The 18,751-nt window shown below is 28.3% G+C and overlaps 4 protein-coding genes across 4 annotated transcripts; 2 read left to right on the forward strand and 2 right to left on the reverse strand.

Annotated features, from left to right (window-relative positions):
• Positions 1-2: 2 nt before the first annotated feature.
• Positions 3-3,554, forward strand: LOC139096680 (PP2C-like domain-containing protein CG9801). Its single transcript, XM_070648409.1, has 5 exons — positions 3-330; positions 506-1,025; positions 1,220-1,252; positions 1,454-1,760; positions 1,893-3,554. The coding sequence occupies exons 1-5, from the start codon at positions 209-211 to the stop codon at positions 2,948-2,950; spliced, it is 2,040 nt and encodes a 679-aa protein (XP_070504510.1). The 5' UTR covers positions 3-208; the 3' UTR covers positions 2,951-3,554.
• On the reverse strand, positions 3,501-4,704 carry LOC139096682 (uncharacterized). Its single transcript, XM_070648412.1, has 3 exons — positions 4,594-4,704; positions 4,233-4,529; positions 3,501-4,167 (listed from the first exon to the last, which is right to left on the reverse strand). The coding sequence occupies exons 1-3, from the start codon at positions 4,700-4,702 to the stop codon at positions 3,677-3,679; spliced, it is 897 nt and encodes a 298-aa protein (XP_070504513.1). The 5' UTR covers positions 4,703-4,704; the 3' UTR covers positions 3,501-3,676.
• A 74-nt stretch (positions 4,705-4,778) lies between these two features.
• On the forward strand, positions 4,779-5,804 carry AP-2sigma (adaptor protein complex 2, sigma subunit). Its single transcript, XM_070648397.1, has 4 exons — positions 4,779-4,858; positions 5,047-5,106; positions 5,171-5,260; positions 5,316-5,804. Exons 1-4 carry the CDS (start codon positions 4,856-4,858, stop codon positions 5,589-5,591), a joined length of 429 nt encoding a protein of 142 aa, XP_070504498.1. The 5' UTR covers positions 4,779-4,855; the 3' UTR covers positions 5,592-5,804.
• LOC139096670 (uncharacterized protein MCAP_0864-like) lies at positions 5,723-7,511 on the reverse strand. The gene is made up of 3 exons (XM_070648396.1): positions 6,383-7,511; positions 5,969-6,326; positions 5,723-5,911 (listed from the first exon to the last, which is right to left on the reverse strand). Exons 1-3 carry the CDS (start codon positions 7,444-7,446, stop codon positions 5,816-5,818), a joined length of 1,518 nt encoding a protein of 505 aa, XP_070504497.1. The 5' UTR covers positions 7,447-7,511; the 3' UTR covers positions 5,723-5,815.
• Positions 7,512-18,751: the final 11,240 nt, after the last annotated feature.

Raw genomic sequence — 18,751 nt, forward strand, 5'->3', positions numbered from 1 at the left:
AAAAATAACTTCAATTAAAAGCGACTTAATCAATTATAAATCGCTTCATGGTGCTTGTTAACATAATGTGCTGTTGAAAGAACATACATTTGTGTAGAAAATATAGTGAATTTCATAGATTTTTAACAAAACATAAAAAAATCGATAAAAACAAAGGAAAATGTATTTCATGTAAAACCACTTTTTATTAGCAAATAAAATCAGGAATATGCCGTCATTGGGACAAAAAGTATTTGGATACTTTCGCCAACTAAGTTTTATCAATGAACCGCGCGAAGAAACCCATAAATCCAATAATCAATGTTTCATAACAAAGTATTTAGAATCAAGGTAAGAAAAATTTTCAATTAACACATGAGTCACTAAAATTACCAGGAAGAGAATATTTAATAAAAAACAGACCTCCACATTAGATAAACAAGATTCCCAGATTTTTACATTGTGATTCTTTAATTAATTTATTTAACATATATACCATCATATTCTTCTTCTATTATTCCATAAGTGCCGCCGAGCCAGTGCAAATTACAAGTATATCTACACAAATTTATAGTGGAAAGCAACCTAATGATTTACCGGAGCTTTCATTAAGAGAATATGAAACTGGGCCAAGCACAATTCGTATGGCAATTACAGGGCCAAATGAAGGTCTTACGTATTGCCGTCGTTCACGAATCCATTTGAGTGCCGGGGGTGATATTGATTTTATTGACGATAAGGATGAAGAAGTTCGTCATAATCCTAAACGTTATCCAAGAAAATTGTCTAATGTGAGTAGGAAAAGTACTCAGCAGGAGGTATCATCAACTGGCTTAAAACCTTCAGATTTTAAAAAGACAACAGATGAAGAGAATAACGAAACAGACTTGATTGCAGATGTGACTCATTGGAACGCACCTTGTAGTGATCATGCTTGCGGAATCGCTTTGTCACTCTACGAAAAGAATCCCATCACAAATATCCATGCAGGAGATCCAATCGCTGATTGTTATGGAATGATTGCTCGTCGAGACACATGTGTTATGGTAAATGTGTTTTTAATTGACAGTTTGTTTCTGCATAGCACAAACCAGGCCGGCGTTATTATGAATTGGTGCCGGATTTTGAATTTACAAACCGATTTGTGCTATACGTGATTAATATATTTATATATTAATTTTTATATATTTTTTTTATATTCTTTCATACTATACTATTTTTATGTGCATTTGCCCAATAGTGCATGAGCGATGGTGTAAATTGGGGGGAAAAAGTAAGTATATATCCAAAATATAGGGATTATAAATATAATTTATCTCATTCCATTTTTTAAGCCCTTTTCATAAACACTAAATTTCTTAATGAATAGATAGAAATATTAAGTTTGTCGGAAAGAATGTGCAATATTCTTTTCTCATCTACTTATTGTTTTCCGCATTCTCATCATTATGTTTATCTCTTATTTTTCATTAAGGCACGACTCGCATCTTGCGCTGCTGTGCAAGCATCAATAGAATATCTATCGAGAGCTTTGTTTAGTCCAAACAGTATTGCAAAAAATACGCGTGAAGTGTATGTTAGTTTATTGAGAAGCTTTTGGGAAGCTCAAGATTTTATTCTTGAAGTAAATGGTCATTTGACTACTTTAACTGTTGCTGTAATTTTTCCCATTGCGGATGATGAAACATATAAAAATAGATATGTTGTCTGTTCATGCAATGTTGGTGATTCTCTCGGTTATGTGTATAGTAAAAAGCATGGCGTTAGAGAATTTACGCAAGGTTAGTGAACTTTAAATTATTTCTATTAGTTGTTCTATTTTAAATATGAAACATGTCATGCTCAATTTAAATTTGAATCAGCTACTTCATCATAATAATAAAAACTTCCTTATATTATATGCTCAATTAAAGGTTCACATGATATACAAAATAATCGAGACATGAGAGATGCTTTAGGAGCTTTAGGTCCAGTCGATGGAAATAAGCCAGAATTGAGCAATTTGACACTCTCGATGACAATAGTTGAGAAAGGAGATATTGTATTTTTGACATCTGATGGTATTTCTGACAATTTTGATCCTGTGGTTGGAAAATTTGCTGAAATTGAATCAGAAGCACAAGAACAGCCTGAAATTGTTGAACCAAAAAAGGATTTACCATCAAAAAGACAAAATAAAAGTGCATCAAGTTTACAATCATCATTACCATCATCAAGACGTAAGCAAGAATTGATGACAAATTACTCGACTACTTCTTCTTCATCATCAACGTCATCGTCCAAGCTTTCATCGTTATCTTTTAACAGTGCCGATATACCCGTAAGACCTCCAAGAACAAAAAAATCAAATCTTACTTCTTCTCAAATAAGCAATCCTATGCCTGTACAGCAATTGCCAATTCGTCCAAAATATATGCGTTCAAAGACGCTCATAGAACCTCGACATATATCTTCAGCCAAATCATCACCACAAAATCAAATTCGTATTAAAAAATCAGCTGCTGGTCTGCCGATTGTAACTGCATATCAACGACATGCTTTGACTCTTTTAAGAATGGCTGATTTGTTTTGTTATGGAATTAATGGAACATTAAGGCCATGTACAACTGCAAAAAAGTTGTGCAGTCTTTTAATCGATTTTACAAAAATGATAACATCCGCAAAAAGGAAGCTTTTAGAACAAAGAGAATTGTTTTGGAAGATTTCACACGACGCTCATGGGCAAAGAAAAGAAGTGGAATTAAATAGACTTCAACAAAGAGCAGCAAGAAAACGAGTAGTAGATGCTCATTTTAATTTGTTGCCTGGAAAATTAGATCACGCAAGTGTTGTTGCATGGACTGTTGGAATTGAAGATGGAAATAATATACTGAACAATAATGAGTTGCTCTTAGATCCAAAAACAACAAAAGTTACTAACTTTACTTTAAGTACTAATTCATCGAATATTTACACCGAAACTGATTTCTAATCTTTTCTACTAGTAATTACCATTTTTTATAATCAAATCGAAAAAATCCGTGAAATTGACATTTGTTCAGATTCACTGACATAACATGAACCTGCAATTTTTTAAAAGCTTTTTAAAATGCAACAACAATATTTTTAGAATGTAGTTTAAAAGAAGACAAGAGATGAATTTTTGTGGAAAGATGAAAACTTTTTTTTAGAGAGAAGGATTTTGTACAGACGGAGTGGATTTTTTATATACCTATCTATTGATACAAGTTGTAACGTTATATCACACAATTATTATAAGTTAATGAACACACAGACACAAATTATCTTGCTTTTGAAAAGGAATTTTTACGATAACTACGAATCTCATGGAATGATTAATGCTGCTGGTTTTGCATGCATGCTTTTAAAGCTTTTTTCGTATATTTGCCATTTAAACTATCTCACTCATTTTATGAAGCACATCAATTAGTTTTTAAGTTTAATTGTGAAATAATTAAATCTTGACATGTTTCCTTATTAGTTTTAACTTCTTATATCTTTCTTTATACATTACCTACTTTTTGTGATATCATTTATTTAATTCTTATAATTATTATTATCTGACAATGGATATGTTTTATTATCTTATATATTGTAACCAAATAATTTAATAAAAAGCTTTTTTTAATAAAATAAAATAAAATATATATACACAATAGTCGTAAACAATTCTTCTGCAAAAAGACTGGCAAGTTAATCAAAATAAGTTGCCGTCTCGTCGATATTTTTCAAACATTTCATCATTTTCATCATCAACAACTTCTTCAAGATTTTCCATTACAAATTTATAATGTATTGTATCATCACCATTGGAAAAGTCAATTAATAGATACCTCGAATGCTTAACACGACAAACAATTCTCGGTTTTGTTAAATTAAGAATATTGATAGAATGAAAAATCCCAGATAATCGTCTTGAATCGACTATTGCACAAACTGTCTTTTCTGCTCTTTTTCCACTTTCATCTCTTGTAATCACATCTTCAAAATAAGTCGATACTTGACTAGATAACTCACTTCCTCCTTGCAGAGCAAGTCCATTGTGTTGTATACGAAACTTGAGAATTTTAAAAATTCTGTAAATGTCAATGTAATTTCGAAAAATTGGATATCTTGGAGTTCTACAATATCCATCATACGGTAAATCTCTAGGTATCTTGACTGTTCTCCAATGCTTCTGAGGTATAACTGAAAAATCGAACAAAATGTTGATGATGAAAAAATGATGGTTTAAAAACAAGATGTTTGCTTACTTATCATTGGTATCTGGCTATCAAAAACAGCACTGTAATCTTCTGAAACTGGCTTAGCATAAACTTTTAAAAAAGGTGCAATGTTGTTCTTAACGATGGATATTTCGGTATAGTCAACTTCGCTTGTCAAAAGTGCTTCGAGTGGAAATAACAGTTGTTTAGCAATTATGTCGAAATAAATGAAATCCTCTACTTGATTGTCCGTGATTGTTCCATCAAAAACATAAGATTGGAATAGTCTAAAAACATCAATGTCAATCCACATAGTAGGTTTTTCAACAAGAACTGTCATTGCATCTAAGAATATTTAAGTTTTAATAAAATTTTTCACATGTTCTTTAATTAAGAGTTAGGTCCTTACTTTCTTTTGCAATAAATATTAGACGATCTGTGTGTCTTGATAGCATTTGTATACTCCAGACAAATCCTTTAATCTTATCACGATCATTAATTATAAATTTCAATTTCATTGCGTTTTCTATTTTGATTTCAAATTTTTTTTCGCGCCTAAAATCATATATATTTTTCTTTAACGAACTTTTTGAATTTGAATTTCTGAACCAACGCTTTTTAAAATAAGAAGAAGAATAATTTTGTGAAAAAGTGATAATAATATAAGAAAAATGGTAAATATTAATTAATTATATTACAAATCCCATTTTCAATTGTTAGAAATCAATAATGTCATTGTGATTTATAATCAAACATTGAGGATCTCTTTATTTTCTCTTTATTATATTGGATATTTCAAATTTTTTTTCTTTACTAAATTTGCTTAATTTTAATGATAATTTAAATTATTAATATCTTGTAGATTCGATTTATCCTTATTCAAAATCGTGCTGGGAAAACAAGATTAGCAAAATGGTACATGGTAAGAATGCTTCAATATTCAAAAAACTTTAATTAGTGATTAATCCTTTTCATCTGAAATTCAGGCTTTTGATGACGATGAAAAGCAGAAATTAATTGAAGAAGTTCATGCAGTCGTTACTGTGAGAGATGCTAAGCACACAAATTTTGTTGAGGTACAAATTAATTATAATATTATAATCCAACATAATATATTTCCTTTTATTTTAGTTCCGTAACTTCAAAATAGTCTACAGACGTTATGCTGGATTATATTTCTGCATATGTGTTGACGTGAATGATAATAATTTGTGTTATCTCGAAGCTATTCACAATTTCGTTGAAGTTTTGAATGAATATTTCCATAATGTTTGCGAACTGGATCTAGTATTTAATTTTTACAAAGTTTATACTGTCGTCGATGAGATGTTTTTGGCTGGAGAGATTCGGGAAACTTCGCAGACGAAAGTTCTGAAACAGCTATTAACGCTCAACTCATTAGACTAAAAATACCTGTTTAGATTATCTCGAACTCATAATAAAAAAAATTATGATACTATTCCATTATTATTAATAATCTCTAAAGCATGATGCGTATATAGATCGATATTTGAGTAAGTTAATCAAACTGCTATATATTATTAAGTCGCATGTGTATAACAAAATATTATTAAAGATTTATTGCAATAAAGAAAAATCATTATGTGTTATTCATCAAAATCTTATAGTTATTATTTCCAAGGCTTAGTCTGTGATTTGTTTAATTGATTTTTTTTCTTCATTTCACTCGATTCGTCACCTTCAGTCTTTGGATTTTGTTTCAAAAGCTGGAATAAATTAAGTTTATTAATGAATTAAATACATCTATTTAGACAAGCGCGTACCTTATCAATATAGTTCCTCAAAAGTTCTGTTTTTAAGATTTCTTCACTATGTGATAAATTATTCATCATTGGTTCGTAATAGTATTGCTGCTTATTATTATCACTTTCAGACACGTCATTGCTTTCATTTCTACGCGATGACGGTCTAGATGGGCATGTGAGGACATCAAGTATTTTCTTCCATTGCGATTCCATGATTGAATGAAGATTATCAGCAATATTTTGACGTCTTGTTTGATATTCTTCAAGCTTTGTTTCTAATGATTCAATTGTTTTAGTGGCATTGATTAATTGTATTCGATACAAGTCTACTTCCTCTGAACACTTTAGTTTAATTAAATCGATTTCTTCTTCATTTCTGTTAAAAGAAAACGTTTTATTTAATTATGTCATTAAATTCTTATAAGAACTTACTTTTGTATGATCATTTCAATTTGGTTCATAACACGTTCATTGGTTGCTTTCTCGCGTTCTTCAGCATCAATCCGAATTTCATATTGAAATTTCTCTAATTGTTCTTGAAATTCCTTAATTTTCTCTTCAAGTGCTGATTCGAGTTGTGCCTGATAATAATTTTTAATCGCAGATCTTTGAACATCCAGTTCCTTAACAAGTTTTCGTTCCTTCTCTGAAAATTCATTCATCATGTTGTTGAAGATTTTCTTCTGCTTAATATCTATATTTTGCTTGTCTTGCTCATGCTTCTCAATTAATTTTAACTTATCTTCTTTGGCTTGCTTAAATAGTAACTTTAAATTATTAACATCTCTTTCCAAATGGGACCTTTCATTCTTTTCCTTAATGAAATTCTCCTTTTCTTCTCGGCATTTGGATTGTAATTTATCGATTTCTTTGTGCAATTCTTTTTCCGATTTCAAGCAGTTGGATAGACGTATCTCTAACTCATGAATTTGTTTTTTTGAAATGTCACTCATTTCTTTACAAGTGGATGTAAGATTCTCAATTTTAAGTTCCAGCATTTCATTTTTTGTTTGAAACTTATTAATTAGGCTCACTGTTTCTTGCATTTCCTGTTCAAGCATCTTTATCTTTTGTTTTAGATTTGTGTTTTCAATATCTAATCCTTCATTAGATTTCAATCGACGTATTACTTCATCCTTTTCAATATTTGATTTTGTTAATACTGAAATTTTTTGTTGGCAATGAATGATTTTTTTCTGGAAAATGCTAATCAACTGAATGTTTAAATCTTGTTCTTCAGGATTGTTTTCATTGTTCTGCGACTTATGCAATGTATCTGCAAATCGTGTATAACTGATGAACTCGTTTCCAGTAGAATTAAGCACATCGTTTTGTTTGTTTGCGACCAAGAATTTATCTATTTCTTGTATAAAACTTCCATCATTTGAAAAATGGCTTTTATTTGCATTTTCCTTTAAATTAGTTTCAAAAAAATTGTGAGGAATCTTTAAAAGTACATCCGTATCTGTACTGCTGGAAGATTTATTGAGATCCATACTGAAATTGCACTTAAATCTAAATAAAACTAAAATTTTTGTATAAAAAAAAAAATTGAGTTGTTTAGTAAACAATCAGCAAAATTTTTAAAGCGTTGCTTTAATTTAAAACGTTTGTTTGTAAAATAGTACGAAACTTATAAAAATGTTAAATTTACCTAACCCAATATTTGAAGGCTTTGGATAATTTCAGAAATAGCAAATAACGTATATTGATTGATTTTTAAAATTTTGTAACCTTAAACTAGCTATGAGCCATCAACTAAATTAATTTTAAAAATTATTCATGGGTACTTTTGCTCAATACGCATACTTTTAATATATTATGTTCAATATTTGGATTTATGGAACATATTTAGGGAAATTCCCATAGCTTTAAAGAAAAATTATTATTCCCAGCAACAATGATATTCACTTTTTACAACAATTACAAAAAAACTAATTCACCACAACATGAGGTATAATTAGATTCCATTTTCCAATTTCCCTTTTCATATTTTTAACCACTCATTGACTGCTGACATTCCATTGTGCAACAAAAATCACAAAATTATGGTATAAAAGGTTTGATTAAAAAATTATTATATTGATTTACTTACTCACCCTTAAAAAGGAAACTTTGAAAATTTCAAAAAAAAAATGCCGAAAAAATTGTTCCTCAAAATACACGGGAATTCTCATCACACGTGGCATTTAATTTTCATTCAATTTGCTAATAATGAGTTTCAAATTTTTCTAGTTTTTTGTTATTCTGAAATGAAAATAATCAGTTGGTGGTCGTCGTGTGTCTCTTACTTTGCTGTTATGTCAATCATTTCCTCTTAAATATTTTTTTTAGATAATTTTTTCGATGCGGAAATTTTTTTGAAGGATAAATATCTAAGTTTTAAAATGTTGATGGTGGACGGATATATAGTTAAAAACAGCGCATTTGGCATGAACACTTAATTTTTTCTGGCAAAGTGAGAAATGATTACTCTTTCAACTTATTAAAAAAACACTAAGGAAAATTTTCACTGACTCATGACAAAAATGGAATTCAATTAAAGATTTAAAGGGCATGCATTACGACATGATTTATGTCTCGTTTTAAGCAAATACCTCGGAGTGCAAATCTTTATTATGCCAAGAATCGGAAGATAGAAGATGTAAAATTTTTACTGTCTTAAATTGTGTAGAAGTTTAGCAAATTGACAAATAAAATTATTTTAAAGGCATCACATGTGATAATAGTGTTGTAAAAGTGCATTTTATCAGATAATTTGTGAATATACAAAAAATTGATTTGTCAGATATTTCATCCTTATTTATTGCTTCAACATCCTGCCTTATAAAAAATTGTCAGAGATAAACGCATGCATATATGAACACATGTATGATATAAAAAAAACTCCCTTACTTAATCAAAATAAAGGAAATTTTTTACGACATAATTTTTATTTCTTGAGAAAGTTTTTTCATCTAAAATTTAAATAAAAATTTGCAAGTTAAGTAAAAATATTTATTTATGACGAGAAAGGAACTTATGACAGGGTTTCTGTGGGAAAACCGCGGTTTTGCGGTTTTTTTGCGGTTTTCAACTCATACAAATGTATGAAATTTTTTACAACAATTTATACTTGAAGTTTTATGGATAAAAGTATCAAATAATTCTATTTTGATTGTTCTTAAAATTTTAGTCCATTTTTAAGTTAATAGAAAATTTAAATTTATTTTTGAAAAATTTTCAAAAAATTTATATTTTGTGGATTTATGAGAATTTTTCCATACAAAGTTTGAAACTGCGGTTTTTCTTTCAAAACCGCGGTTTTTTAAAAAGCATTTTAGTCAAAAAGTGCGGTTCGGTTTTCGGAAAAATCAGAAACCCTCTTATGACATGTGGGAAGACCACTTCTTTTTTCTTTAAAAAAAAAAAAGATAAATTTAATAGAGTTAAAATTCTAGAAAATAATAGGAATATTAGAAACTAGCAGATCCAATCAATCTGATGCACATATTTTATCAATAATTAGGATATTGAGTTTAAAAAATTTTGCTCATCATTTTTTGACATGACATATTAAGTTCAATGCATCGGCCAATTCTTTAAAAATAAATTTACCCTCTTGCAAAAAATTAAGAAAAATTGCAAAAAAAAAGAACTTTCTGACATGAAACCTTTTAAAATATTTAATTTAATGACGTTATTTGTAATTTAAGAGAAGGGACTTTTCATGCTTACCGCATATATACCGAATAAATAATTGAATCACCAAAAATATCAAATTTCTTCTGCTTCATTGCATCGTTGTTTATTTATATAGCAACGATAGATATCCCTTACAGATATGATTGAACAAGGAGAACAAAGAGAAAGAATTTTGCAAACTTTTTTCAATAATTGGTCAAACAAATCAAGTCAAATCCCCGGAAAGATGTAATGTTTGTCAATAATAAATTGACTGCTTGTCTTCATTTATAATTGACTATGTGTTTTGTCTACTTTTTGTGCGTGCCTTCATCGAACCATCATAAATGATGAAAAACCTAAAGATAAAATTTCAAATGTAAAATGTTTGCATTAGCTCAAAAGGATGAAAGAAAAGGAAAATGCCCAAGGTACTGATGCAAAAAATGAATTTCGGTAAGGGTAACAAAGTTAAAAAAAATGCATTAGGTCATATTTTAAAATTGACTAAATAGCATAATTCTGACATATTTCATGATATGGATCAAAAGGTTTCATTTTCATTTGCCAAAAATGATTAGAACGGTATGAATTACAAAAATGCAGTTTGAAATTCAAAGTATTTTCAAATATCAATAAATTTTAGGTGCTAATTTTTTCAAGTGACAAGAAAAATAAGGCATGATGCTGGTTTCACACTTAAATCTTTTCTTCTTATTCTCACTTCATATTTTAATTTTAAAATTCTTTTTTTTTGGTGACAGATGAAGGCGCTCGAGGATATATGTATATAAAATGTTTATTTGGATCATTTCATTTTTCATTTTATTAAGTGATGAATTTTAATTAATTCAAGTTCAACCCTCTCACAATGTTTTTAACATGAAAAAATATTTACACATTAAGCAATATTGCATAGCATACACTTTATTGTTTAACCCGCATTTATCTATATCATTGCGATGATTAAATGCAACCACATAATAAATATGTATATAGCTATACCCGAATAAGTTTAGACAAATTTTTCAATACAAAAAAGGAGTAGTATAAGAGTTTTTGTTGAATTGAGCGCATTTCTATAAATTTAGTCATACTAAACAAGCAATGTTTAAAAAAATATTTAGGAAGGTACAAATGAATTTTCCAACAAGCTACTCTTAATATTTTTTTAAAACTGGATGGAATTTTTTATACTTTTTGAATTAATTGATGTCACTCAGAACGATGTTAAATATCAAATTTAAATTTCAGATTATCTCACTTTAATTTAATTTCATAATTCCATTAAGAACCCTATGAAGTGTTTGTGTGAATTACCGAAAATGTACATAAATTTATAAAGCATTTGATAGAAATTATTACCATTTGACAGGCAAATAGAGATATAGCAAATTATTTTTCACGTGCTGCTTCACTCAATTTCGGTTCCATCGTGTTGATCATAAACAGATGTCAGCGATCCTTAAAAATAAATGCACGCGCGGTTATGCAAGTCAGAAGATGATCAAACAGAAGAGAAAGCTATGATAATTATTATGCACTAGAAATGCAATTATATTTCTGCTCGTGTGCCATATGGCAAGAATAAAAATTACATTGAAATATTTTGAATTATGAATAAAATTAAAAATATATGCAGAGTAATTTGCATTTTAATTGTTTAATTTCCTCGAATATTTTTCGTGCTTGAGTTAACGATGTTTACTTTAATATAAATCATAAAATCCTCACTATCATCACAGTATAGAATTGCTGCTAACCACATGATGATTATCAAGTTGATTCTCTTCATATTCGCAACGTACAAAGTAAGTAAATCATTCACCTAAGCATGCATGAAAATCTTGAAATATTTTTCAATTTTCACCAAAATGATTTATTACCGTTGTATTTTACACATACGTATATTATGAAGCTACAAGGATTGTAAATTGTTTACTGCAGATTTAAAGCTAAGAATCATTTCAAAGGATTTTTAGGGCTTAATATTCCCGATTAAGAACTTTTCTAACATCAAATATTTCGTTTGTTTCTGATTGAAACCTCTATTCATAAATAATATTTTCATTTTTATTATGTTTGTCTTTAACAAGAATTTCCTTACCATCAAACTTTATGTTCATGATAAACCAACATAAATAAACTGCAACATTTTTGATACAAAATACTTTCGTTTATACATTGTTTCATTATCATTTGCTAGCCACATACACGATGTTACTACAATAACCAGAATCCACTCTAAAGATGAACTCGTTAAAGTTTATATGTTAGCTGATTTTCGGTGTAATATTCATTCTTTTAATTTAAAATGAAATTTCAGATTTTATGCATATGAGTTTTAAGCAATAAAAAGTATGAGATGTAATTTAAGTCTCGTGATGTTATTATCATGTTTTTTGGATGCATTTACATTTCGAATTGATAAAACATTTTGCACCAATTTAATTGGGAATTTTCCAATGTAAAATTGCAATAAAATGAAGTGCTTATTGATTGTTTGTGGACTGGAGAAAATGTGTAGTGCCAATATTCTCGGATTAATTTCACAAAAAAATTAAAATATTTCAACAAATAAAAAAAATCGTCGTGTGACTGCAATTGATGTTTAAAAAATGGTGAAAAACATTCTTTCACATATTTTTTTACGTCCATACAAAAGTGTCATTACCCATGCATCATAAAAAATGCAAATTAAAAAAAAAAACTACACCGATTGATGGACAGCACTTTTCACAGTAAACAATTTTTTCAGTAGATGCAATTTTTAATGAAACAATAACGATAGCTTTTTTTGTGAGTGCATTTGAAAGTTCAGTTTTAAGTGATTCAATATTTGATTAAATTTTTCCATTGTTGTTGCATCATAAGCCAATCAATGTGAGTAGCATGAAAATTGTTTTTGAACGATGCTTGTTGATTTCGCACAAATAAACACAAATTTTTATGCGATGAATTTTTCATCTATGGATTCTTCCTATAATCGGTCAACTCATTCCAGATTTTTAATTAAATTGATCCAAAAAGTTTTCCACTCAATTGGCAATTGGAATCAGTTAGTTTAATTGTTAATCAACGATGCTATGACTCATCTTTGCTGGATCGAACAGGTGAAATTTTGAAAAGAGTTCAAAAATTTCTAGTCACATGTCAATAACATGCAACTGTAAACATTTCTGAGTCAGCAAATACATCTTAAGAATTCACTTGGCTATTTAAAATTTAATTTAAAGTTGACACACCTGATATTGTTGTTGAAATAAATTTTTAAAAGCGAAGTCATGCTTCATAAACTACATGCAAAAAAAATGCTCAATAGTTTTTAAAGGGTCATAAAATTAATACACCCAAATATTGAAGAACATATACATTTTTGGCAATTATGTTGAGCAAATGTTTAGAAATAATCAGAAAATTTAAATAAATTTAAATGCCCTCGCAAAAATGATGTTTATCTAAGCACATAAATCGTGTTTAGACAAATTTCGAAAAACACTTTCGTGTGTCAATGTGACATGTGTTTTCAACTTCTCTATATCACATTCATGCACAAAAAATATTTAATGCTCGAGTGAATTCTTTTATTACCAAAAAAAAAAGAATATATATATTTTTCAATGAGCAAAGAAAATTTTCTCAAGACATTTAATTGCTCCCTTAAGAAATAAAATGAACAGCAAAAAAAATCAAGACAAGCCCAATGAAAATTTGACATGAATGATTGAAGACTGTGAGAATTTTTGTAACTTCTTCACTGGAAACAAATCAATGCTATTAAGAATAATTTTGAGGAAATAATACTTAATTACTTTATGTTAGGGCTGGACATTTGTCACTAATTATCCAAATAAAAGTAATAAGAAGAATTTGGATGAATTAATCTGCAGTAATTTAAAAGAATAATTAACTGGTCAATGAACTATTTTTTTTAGAATCTTTCGGAGTCATGATACATTTTTATTAAAATAAGCTTCTTTTTATCACCCACATAAAAACATTCTCCTTTGCTTATGAATGAATCATGACTTTGCATTAAAAAATCGAGAAAAAAAAGTTCTTTTTTTATGGTAAAATAAAAGAGCCAGCAAAAAATTATGTAAATAGATGTAGATATGTGATGATGAGAAATTGCACATACGACATAGCTGATAGTTCACTTTACTTTTGTTAAAATAACAACAGATGGCCAACAAAAGGGTCGCAAAAGTGAAGACTTTAATTGGTAAATTATTATGATGAACTGCTACTGCACATTTGCATGCATTTCGGATCAACTTTAACTTTAACTTGACCTCATTGAATGCTCATTCATTTGTAATAAATAAATTCTTTTTTTTTTTGTTAAGAACTATTAAATAACTTTCATGTTGATCGTTTGGATGAGCACGAAAAGTGAAATAAAAAATGAAAGTAATAAGTGGTGAATATGGCACTTTACATAACAAACATCGCATGTGTTTTACTGCTGTCGTCACAGTTCAATGGACATTTTAATGCATTTGCATGAATTTCATAATTTATTCATTCACTAATAATTCACTGAAATGATCCTCTTTCACTATTTTCACCCTAAATATCCATAGAGAAATTTTACGCATATAAAGCAATTGAGATAATGCGGGATAAGTCCATAAAAGTCACCGCAAGTATTTAGAAAAACAAAACAAAACAAAACAAAAACAACAACATGTGGGTTCATAAATTTTATATCCTCGTCCATCTGACCAATATCAATATCAAATTATTAGAACAAATGTATAGCACGCAATAAATTACAATTATTGACAGAATTTTATTCATATCCAATAAGAGGATGGAAAAAACTACCATAAGGTCCTCGTTATGACTTAAACAAAAATGTGACAAATTTTGATTGATAGATTGTTAATCGAACCTAAGGTATGATATAAATTAGAATTTAGAAATCAGTTCTATTAAATTCAATCAAATGCAGGATTAATTTCTAATCAGTGATAAATGTGTGTGAGAATTTATGAACTTATTGGGGGAATTGCTTTGAGAAGTGGAAAATTCAGACATTAAAAATCTAATTTGATTTTGAAAAAGTAATTTTGTTTGTTATGGATTTTAAAAAAAATTTGGAAGACATTTTCAGTTATTTCATGATTTACAATCTACACGTGTATCCCTATATTCATAGGACTGATCAGTAAATTTAAAACGTTTCAGTAATTTATTATCATTAACTCTCTTGGTTCTATTTGTCGATAGAATTCCATGTTTTTGGATTTGGTACCTAGTTGAATATAGCGAATTTATGATTAATTTATCAAACGATTTACTAACTTAATAATCAAAACAAAATTACTATTTCCTTGAAAAGAAACAATTTCAGTTTTTTAGAATCATATTTTACCTTCCACTTTCTAGCTTGTTCTGTAAATGACATTCCAAAAATATTTACTTAGAGTTTTTCCTCCCATTCTCAAACGTGAGACCAATTTGCATAAATTTTTGTTTTCATTTTCTTTAAATACATTAAATGAGTCGCTCATAATATGTCATAACATATCGCAAAAGTATTAAGTGAATGAACATCTGCAGAAATTCTCATTTTTTATTTCCATTTTTTGCGATAATATTTAATGCATGCTGAGTGACAACAAAGTTTTTTTTTATTTGGAACAATATTTATATAGAAAAAAAGTTGTTTCTATGCTTTGTAGACATCAAAAAGAATCAGAACGAAAACATGGAAAAGTTCCTTTTATTTGCATGCAAAAATTATCTTTTTTCGTAATTACTCATTTGGCAAAGTATTTATTTATTTACGTTCATTTAATGTGTGGTTTCTCTCATCCATTCTTTTTTTCTTTTTCTTCTTCCTTTTTAATCTCTTTCAGAATCATTCAAAGATAAAATAAACTCGTATAATTTTTTGATTTTCATTTGTTTATATAGGTTTAAAATAAAGGTTCTAAATGGTTTTGGTTATTCTTGATAAGCTATGTGACATGTTAAATTACGTTATAGACATAGCAAACATTTTGAAATTGTTACCACCAATGAATTTCACGATATCTTATTAGAAATTATTACATGCTAACTTCTCGACCACAAAATACAATTAGGGTACTTGTTTTAGAATTTAATAGTTTTAGGTGAGATATTGAAATTTGGTTCAATTGTTAAGATAAACATTACGTTAAGATTCCAAAGTTACGAATGAAAATATAGAAAAGAATATTCAATTTTTTTTATAGACGTAATTTGTGAATGATCCCTACATAAAATAATTTGTATTATTCAATAAATATTTAATAAATTCAAACAGTTTTATTTGCTACAGATCATTTTAAAGACTAGCAAAGTAATATATTTAATAGAAACTTTCTCTTGTGAAGTATAAAGATTCACACACAAAAGTAACTTTTTCAGCAAAGATTATTATTGTTGATCATAATGATCATGCAAAAAAGTTATTTAATTTTTGCAATCATTGCGATGGGGTTGAGTTGGATTGCATGGGTCGGTCGGTATTGTGGTGGTTGAAGGTTTTTCTCCTAGGAGACCAACAAATGTTTAATGGTTCGAATCTCAATAACTGGAATACATATTAATATGGGAAATCGTTATTATGAACGTAAAAACATATATGAGATGTCATATCCATGTACATTACAATATGAAAATGAAATTTACGGATACGATAATTCTATAATTGAATATATTCATACAGTTATTCTTGAAATGCATATTCATACATTTATGATTGAAATGCATAAGATTCATGAACTCGTGCTTGACAAACACTTAAAACTGTCCAGTTGGGATATTAACTTCTGTACCTGTGAGTGGCAGAGCTCTAAAAATTACTCTTATCCTGTATATTTTTCAAAGTATGTAGTGAATTAGGGTAAAACGCAAACACCTAGGCTTTGATAAACATGCAATTCTAGCAATATACCCCCCATAAAGTAAGGACCCGTCGAGGACTTGCTTCTTTTTTTAAATTATTATTTTTTTTTTCTAGGAATTGCAAATTTTACTTAAATATTCATATTTTGGAACATGAAATTAGCCATTATACCTATTCGGTTATAATTTGATATTAAATTTAAAAATTATCTATGCTATATTATATCAAGTTTCAAATTATTTATTGATTGTGAACAATTTAAATTTAAACATTAGAATGTGATCTTAAATTATTCATAAATTCCAATAAATCTAATAGGAATCAAAATGTTACAACTGTGAAATGATGGCTCTTGTAATGTAAATTTACCAATTTTCAAACCACAAATTTGTAAATATCCAAAATATTGAGGAACATGTTTATTTGCATATGAATAAATCAAAAATAAAGCAAATATTCAATCAAAATTTGTTTTCTTATCAATGACTATAAAATCGATACTTTAGTGATTGAATTACTTATTTCCATATTAAAATCAATATCAATAAATCTCAACCAAAAATATGAAGCACTACACTTGAATAGAAAGTAACTTCATCCGAATTCTATTGAAATATTTTTAAAATACGGGTTATTTAAATAAAGTCACTTATTCATTCATCATATTCAAATTAGTCTAACAATATCATCAATAATGTTCCCATGCATCAATTTTTTTTTTTGAAAAAGAAAAGGACGTATTGCAAATAATGATGAAAATATAAGAATATAAGTTTTCAATATAAATCTATTGATTTCCATGTCTTATCATCATTGTAAATCTACCACAGTTCATTATTCTTTCTACTACATTTTTTATTAATAAAAAATGCTTTCTTTTGAGATTGATTGATGAGGTCGAGTATGGAGGTTGTGTGCATTCAAACAGCAACAGTGGAAAATTTGTGGATGTCGTGAGAAATATTCTTACAAAATCCAAAATGTTCATTGTTTCTTCTCTACAAAGAAAACATAAGATGACATTTAATAACAGCATAAAGTTGACATCTCTTTAAACGTATCATCAATGTCTCGCGATTTGTTTCACCGATTGAGAAAAGAAGCTTTTGAAAAATTACATGTCATTCAACAACACGCGTATAGCTTCCGTTTACCATTCTTCACATGCACAATCTAGTATTATCATATCAATTTGTAATTCTCCTATGTTATTTTCAGTCAATTGAAGAAAGTTGACGAATTCAAAATTACATGACATACATTAATATGTAAATGATACTCCAATGTATTATTTTCCTATAGAATTGCTGTCATCGTTATGATACATTACAATTAGCAACAAAAATATTTTATTCATTAAAATTCTATCAATTTGACAAAAAATTAAGCGTCGCTTATATTGCTCAAGCCCTTCTTACATTTAATTATGTACTTCTCTATGCACTTAAAAACGAATTGGTGATCATTAATATGAGTTTTTATTTTTCATATTTTTTTGAATTGATTGAAATCTACCCATCCCCTGTCTTTTTTAAATATCTTATTTACTCATCTCTAAAAAAATGTGCAGCAAAAAAAATGTCATGCATTGGTGGATTCTCCGTGAGAATATAAATTTCATTTAAGAATTGATTGAACTTTTTCTAATTATATTGATAGGAAATATTTGAAATGGAAATAAAATGAATAATTAAATTATTTCAATAAGGATTCGACAAACAAACTAAGTATAACTTTAGCTAAATTGCCGGCGGGGTTGGGTAACATAGTATGGTGTCGGTTGGGTTTGTGGTCGTTTGGAGTGGCACGATAAATGGAAGGTTCGAATCTCAAAATTTAAATTAATACTAAGATGAAAAATTATAACCAAAAACAATGCATAAAACATCTGCTAAACCTAAAAGCAGTAAAAACAAATTATGACTAAAGTCAAGAATCACTAATAAAATGACCAAATGTTATCAAAATAAATTTAACAATAATGTTTAACCAACAAACAGCAAATATATGTTAGCTTATTAATTAGATCTAAATTATAAATAACCGTGTCCTGTGAAATCTCACAGTTGATAAAAAGGTTAAACACAATTCCTCAAATTTGATTAATCTATACTATGTTACCACCAAACAACCCTCAAGTAAGTTGTCGTCGAACAACTTTCTTTTTTGAAGATTTTAACTTTTAATTTACTTTATTCTACCAGGTGTAATTTTCATTTGTTAAGTCATCATGGATAAAATTAAACAAAATCCGC

This window comes from Chironomus tepperi, unplaced genomic scaffold, assembly GCF_022539635.2.
Source record: "Chironomus tepperi strain 1889 unplaced genomic scaffold, CSIRO-AGI_Ctep_v1 contig_398, whole genome shotgun sequence".
In the NCBI taxonomy this organism is placed as follows: Eukaryota; Metazoa; Arthropoda; class Insecta; order Diptera; family Chironomidae; genus Chironomus; species Chironomus tepperi.

Excerpts from the sequence above, each read along its gene's own strand:
- AP-2sigma (XM_070648397.1), top strand. Across the intron at positions 5,107-5,170 it reads GATTAGCAAAATGGTACATG|GCTTTTGATGACGATGAAAA; the intron begins GTAAGAATGCTT and ends TCTGAAATTCAG. Across the intron at positions 5,261-5,315 it reads AGCACACAAATTTTGTTGAG|TTCCGTAACTTCAAAATAGT; the intron begins GTACAAATTAAT and ends CTTTTATTTTAG.
- LOC139096680 (XM_070648409.1), top strand. The coding sequence starts at position 209 with ATGCCGTCATTGGGACAAAAAGTATTTGGATACTTTCGCCAACTAAGT. Across the intron at positions 331-505 it reads ACAAAGTATTTAGAATCAAG|TGCCGCCGAGCCAGTGCAAA; the intron begins GTAAGAAAAATT and ends TTATTCCATAAG. Across the intron at positions 1,253-1,453 it reads GTGTAAATTGGGGGGAAAAA|GCACGACTCGCATCTTGCGC; the intron begins GTAAGTATATAT and ends TTTTTCATTAAG.
- LOC139096682 (XM_070648412.1), bottom strand. The coding sequence starts at position 4,702 with ATGAAATTGAAATTTATAATTAATGATCGTGATAAGATTAAAGGATTT. Across the intron at positions 4,530-4,593 it reads AATATTTATTGCAAAAGAAA|ATGCAATGACAGTTCTTGTT; the intron begins GTAAGGACCTAA and ends AAATATTCTTAG. Across the intron at positions 4,168-4,232 it reads TAGCCAGATACCAATGATAA|TTATACCTCAGAAGCATTGG; the intron begins GTAAGCAAACAT and ends TCGATTTTTCAG.
- LOC139096670 (XM_070648396.1), bottom strand. The coding sequence starts at position 7,446 with ATGGATCTCAATAAATCTTCCAGCAGTACAGATACGGATGTACTTTTA. Across the intron at positions 6,327-6,382 it reads ATTGAAATGATCATACAAAA|AAATGAAGAAGAAATCGATT; the intron begins GTAAGTTCTTAT and ends TTCTTTTAACAG. Across the intron at positions 5,912-5,968 it reads TGAGGAACTATATTGATAAG|CTTTTGAAACAAAATCCAAA; the intron begins GTACGCGCTTGT and ends AATTTATTCCAG.